Source organism: Oryctolagus cuniculus, chromosome 16, assembly GCF_051225735.1.
Source record: "Oryctolagus cuniculus isolate XC-2025 breed Fujian yellow rabbit chromosome 16, ASM5122573v1, whole genome shotgun sequence".
NCBI lineage: Eukaryota > Metazoa > Chordata > Mammalia > Lagomorpha > Leporidae > Oryctolagus > Oryctolagus cuniculus.
This window is the reverse complement of record NC_142882.1, coordinates 66,551,501-66,557,500: the sequence shown is the minus strand read 5'-3', so window position 1 is coordinate 66,557,500 and position 6,000 is coordinate 66,551,501. Positions and strand designations below refer to the sequence as shown.

General features: G+C 42.1%; 1 protein-coding gene across 1 annotated transcript in view; it reads right to left on the bottom strand.

The window, feature by feature from the left end:
• Positions 1-6,000, bottom strand: part of SUGCT (succinyl-CoA:glutarate-CoA transferase) — an 800,879-nt gene that overhangs the window by 777,250 nt on the left and 17,629 nt on the right. Inside the window, exon 2 of the mRNA XM_008261668.5 lies at positions 684-735. Coding sequence (XP_008259890.3) covers positions 684-735 — 52 coding nt within the window. The remainder of the gene's footprint in view (positions 1-683; positions 736-6,000) is intronic.

Sequence of the window (6,000 nt, the reverse complement as noted above, 5' to 3'; positions counted from 1 at the left end):
TTTTTTTTTTTTTTTTTTTTTTGACAGGCAGAGTGGACAGTGAGAGAGAGAGACAGAGAGAAAGGTCTTCCTTTGCCGCTGGTTCACCCTCCAATGGCCGCCGCTGCAGCCGGCGCACCGCGCTGATCCTGGCAGGAGCCAGGAGCCAGGTGCTTTTCCTGGTCTCCCATGGGGTGCAGGGCCCAAGCACCTGGGCCATCCTCCACTGCACTCCCTGGCCATAGCAGAGAGCTGGCCTGGAAGAGGGGCAACCGGGACAGAATCCGGCGCCCCAACCGGGACTAGAACCCGGTGTGCCGGCGCCGCAAGGTGGAGGATTAGCCTATTGAGCCACGGCGCCGGCTTGGAAGATCTTTCTTTATCATTCTCTCTCTCTCTGTCTCTCTGTGTGTATCTCTCTCTGTGTTTCTATTTATATTCTACTCCCTCTCCCTGTCTTTCTCTTTTAAGTAAGAAAAGAAAAAGCATAAAAATTATATATATGTAGATTAGGGGAAATACATAATAACATATTACACTAATTTCCTTTTTGAATAAAATCATGTAATTTTTTATTTTCTTCTTTCATCCCCAAAATTTCAATATAAGCATAGCAGTGTCTTTTTATCCAAATAAATAAATAAACAAATATTTTAGAGAGAAAGAAAATCCAGTCAATAAAACACAGATAAATCAATACAAACCTTGTCAGGTCCAGAATTTTAACACCTTCCAATGGTTTCATATTGTCAGTATCTGGCAAAACAGAAAATATTTAAAGAGTATTGATTATTAATTATCAAAGGAAGAAGGCAGAATCATTCATATTCTGTTTTCTTTATCTCAAGATAGATTTATTGATTGACTGACTGGTTGATTTGAAAGACAAAGTGACACAAAGACAGAAACAGAAAGAGAGAAATCCTCCACCTACAGGTTCACTCCCTAAATGGCTACAACAACCAGGACTGGGCCAAGCTGAAGCCAGGAGCTTCTTACAGGTGTCCCATGCAGGAGTAGGAGCCCATGAGCCTGAGCTATTTTTTGATGCTTTCCTAGGCATGTTAACAGGAAACTGGATCAGAAGTAAAGCAGCCAGGACTTGAACCGTCACCCATATGGAATGATGGCATTGCAGGAAGAGGTCCAACCTGCAACACCACAACACCAGCCCCGGTAGGTTTTATTTTTTAGAGCAATTTAAGTACAGGAAAATTGGACAGGAGCCACAAAGCTTTCCCATATGACCCTTCCTCAATCATCCAATACCCAGATTCCTCCACTTTCAACACCCCCCACAACAGAGGTACTTTTTTAAATCGATAAACATATAATGACACCGCATTATCACCAGAGATTACATCAGGGTTCATGCATACTATTGTACATTATATGAGATTGGACAAGCATATGTATCTATCACTGCAATATACAGAAAATTTCACTGTTCTAAAAATCCTCTCTGCTTGGCCTGTTCTTTTCACCATTCCCCTAACTCCTGATCTAGTGCTATCTCCATCAGTTTGTCTTTACCAGAATGTCACAAATAGCTGAAATCATACAGTATGTTGCATTTTCAAATTGGCTTCTTTCTCTTAGTAATATGCATTTAAGATTCTTTCATGTCTCTTCATGGATGGTACACCATTTCTTTTTAGCACTGAATAATATCCATTGGATGTACCAGAGTTTATTTTTTCATTTACCCACAGTAAAGACACTTGGTTGCTTCCAAGTTTCAGAAATTAGAAATAAAGCTGCTATAAACACTGTGGACATGTTTTTGTGTATACACAAGTTTTATAATTAATGGGATAAATACCAAGGAGCATGGTTACTGGATCATAAGGATTAGTTTTATAAGAAATTTCCAAACTATCTCCCAAAACATCTGTATCATCTCACATTCCCATCAGTAATAATTTACAGTACATGCATGCATTTTAAAAAATTTGGGGTTCAATGCATTTTTGAATAATTCTCTGAAAGGTCAATCACGAATGGGACACAAATTGGAGGAAAATAGTTGACCTATGTGGAGGGCGAGGATGCACACAATTTAGGACCCCAGCAGCCAAGAGCCACCACACCAGCGTTGGTGAGCGAGGTGAAACCAGACTGCAGTAGCCCAAGCCAGTGGTGAAAAAGCTGTAGGAAAGGTCTAGGGGAACCCAGCTTGGAACTCCATGAGGGATAGTGCACCCACCAAACTAGAGGAGAAAAACAGTGGGTCACATAAGAAATCAAAAAAAAAAAATCAGAAAATTTCTGGAAACAAATGAAGATGACATAACAACATATTAAACTTATGAGATACAGCAAAAGCAGTGTTAAGAGGAAAGTTTATAGCAACTGGTGCCTACATCAAAAAATTGGAAAGGCACCAAATAAATGACCTATCAGTGCATCTCAAGAATCTAGAAAAACAACAGCAAAGCAAACCCAAGACTAGTAGGAGAAAAGAAATAATTAAAATCAGAGAAGAAATAAAAAATTAAATCAAAAAAATACAAAAGATAAGCAAAACAAAGAGCTGGTTGTTTGGAAAAATAAACAAAATTGACAAACCATTAGCCCAACTAATGAAAAGAAGGGGAATACTCAAATCAATAAAATTAGAGATGAAAAAGGGAATATAACAACAGATACCACAGAAATAAAAAAGAATCATCAGAAATTACTACAAAGAACGGTATGCCAACAAACCAGGAAACCAGGAAGAAATGGATAAATTCCTGGGCACATACAACCTATTGAAATGGAGCCATGAAGACACAGAAAGCCTAAACACACCCATTACCAAGACAGAAATGTAATCAGCAATAAAGACCCTCTCAATAAAGAAAAACCCAGAACCAGATGGCTTCGCTGCTGACTTATACCAGACATGTAAAGAACTAATTCCACTTCTCAAGTTATTCAAAACAACTGAAAGAGGGAATCCTCCCAAATTCTTTCTATGAAGCCAGCATCACCTTAATTCCTAAAGTCATAAAAGGCACACCAGAGAAACAGTACTATTTCCCTGATGAACATAAATGCAAAAATCCTCAACAAAATTCTGACCAATTGAATCCAACAACACAGCAGAAAGATCATTCACCCAGTCCAAGTGGGATTGATCCCTGGTATGCAAGATTTGTTCAACATTTGCAAATCAATAAGTGTGACACATCACATTAACAAGCTGAAAAAGAAAAACCTTATGATTATCTCAATAGATGCACAGAAAGCATTTGATAAAATACAACACACTTTTGGCCGGCGCCGCGGCTCACTTGGCTAATCCTCCACCTGCGGCGCTGGCACCCCAGGTTCTAGTCCCGGTCGGGGCACCGGATTCTGTCCCTGTTGCTCCTCTTCCAGTCCAGCTCTCTGCTGTGGCCCGGGAGTGCAGTGGAGGATGGCCCAAGTCCTTGGGCCCTGCACCCTCATGGGAGACCAGGAGAAGCACCTGGCTCCTGGCTTCGGATTAGCGGGGTGCGCTGGCCATTGGAGGGTGAACCAATGGTAAAAGGAAGACCTTTCTCTCTCTCTCTCTCTCTCTCTCTCTCTCTCACTGTCCACTCTGCCTGTCACACACACACACACACACACACAAAATATAACACACTTTCATGATGAAAACTCTAAGCAAATTTGTTATAGAAGGAACATTCCTCAACACAATCAAGGAAATTCATGACAAACACACAGCCAGAATTCTATTGCATGGGGGAAAGTTGGAAGCATTCCCATTGAGATCTAGAACCAGACAAGGATGCCCACTCTCACCACTACTATTCAATATATTCTAACTATATTCAAAATAGTTTTATCCAGAGCCAATAGACAAGAAAAACAAATCAAAGGGATTCAAATTGGAAAAAAGGAAGTCAAATAATCCCTATTTGCAGATGACATGATTCTATATACAGGAGATCCAAAAGACTCCACCGAGAGACTGTTGGAACTCATAGAAGAGTTTGGTAAAGCAGCAGGATATAAAATCAATACACAAAAATCAACAGTCTTTGTATACACAAATTCCACAGCTGAGAAAGAACTGCTAAGGTCAATCCCATTCACGATAGATGCAAAAAAAAATCAAATATCTCGGAATAAACTTAACCAAGGATGTCAAAGATCTCTATGATGAGAATTACAAAACATTAAGAAAGAAATAGAGGAAGATTGGAGCTGGCACCGTGGCGCAGTAGGTTAATCCTCTGCCGGCAGCACCGGCATCCTAAATGGGCACCGGTTCTAGTCCTGGATGCCCCTCTTCCAGTCCAGCTCTCTGCTATGGCCTGGGAAAGCAGCAGAAGATAGCCCAATTCCTTGGGCCCCTGAACCCACGTGGGAGACCAGGAAGAAGCACCTGGTTCCTGGCTTCTGATCGGCGCAGCTCCAGCCGTTGCGGTCATTTGGGGAGTGAACCAACAGAAGAAAGACCTCTCTCTCTGTCTCTCCCTCTGTCTGCAACTCTAACTCTCAAATAAAATAAATAAAATCTGTATTAGAAAGAAAGAAAGAAAGAAAGAAAGAAAGAAAGAAAGAAAGAAAGAAAGAAAGAAAGAAAGAAAGAAAGAAAGAAACATCTTTCATGTTCATGGATTGGAAGAATCATTATCATCAAAATGTCCATTCTTCTGAAAGCAATTTACAAATTTAATTCGATACCAATCAAAATACCAAACACTTTGTTCTCATATCTAGAAAAAATGATGCTGAAATTAATATGGAAACACAGGAGATCCTGAATAGCTAAAACAATCTTACACAACAAAAACAAAGCCAGAGGAATCACAGTACCAGATTTCAAGACATACTACAAGGCAATTAAAAGCAAAACAACCTGGTACTGGTACAAAAACAGATGGATAGGGGCTGGTGTGCTGTGGCGTAGTGGGTAAAACCACCACCTGCAGAGCCGGCATCCCATTTGGATGCTGGTTTGAGTCCCAGCTGCTCCACTTCCAATCCAGCTCTCTGCTATGGCTTGGGAAAGCAGTAGAAGATGGCCCAAGTCCTTGGGCCCCTGCACCCACGTGAGAGACCCGGAGGAAGCTCCTGGCTTCTGGCTTCAGATCAGTGCAGCTCAGGCCATTGCAGCCATCTGGGGAGTGAGCCAAAGGATGGAAGACTCTCTCTCTCTCTCTCTCTCTCTCTCTCTCCCTCCCTCCCTCCCTCTCTCATCCTCTGCTCTCTGTAACTCTGCCTTTAAAATAAATAAATAAATATTTAAAAAAAAAAAAACAGATGGATAGACCAATGGAACAGAATAGAAATGCCAGGAATCAATCCAAGCATCCACAACCAACTTATCTTTGACCAAGGAGCTAAAACCAATCCCTGGAGCAAGGACAGTCTCTTCAACAAATGGTCCTGGGAAAACTGGATTTCCACATGCAGAAGTATGAAGCAAGACCCCTACCTTACACCTTATACAAAAATCCATTCAAAATGAATTAAATACCTAAATCTATGACCTGATATGATCAAATTATTAGAGAACATTGGGGAAACCCTGCAAGACATTGACACAGGCAAAAAGTACTTGGAAATGACCCCAGAGGCACAGGCAATCAAAGGCAAAATTAACAAATGAGACTACATAAAATTGAGAAGCTTCTGTACTGCAAAAGAAACACTCAGGAAAGTGAGGAGGCAACCAACAGAATGGGAAAAATTATTTGCAAACAATGCAACTGATTCAGGACTAATAACCAGAATACATAAAGAGATCAAGAAACTCCACAACAACAAACAATCCAGTTAAGAAATGGGCAAAGGTAGGCCGGCGCCGCGGCTTACTAGGCTAATCCTCCGCCTAGCGGCGCCGGCACACCGGGTTCTCGTCCCGGTCGGGGCGCCGGATTCTGTCCCGGTCGCCCCCCTTCCAGGCCAGCCCTCTGCTGTGGCCAGGGAAGTGCAGTGGAGGATGGCCCAGGTGCTTGGGCCCTGCACCCCATGGCAGACCAGGAAAAGCACCTGGCTCCTGGCTCCTGCCACCGGATCGGCGCGGTGCGCCGGCCGCGG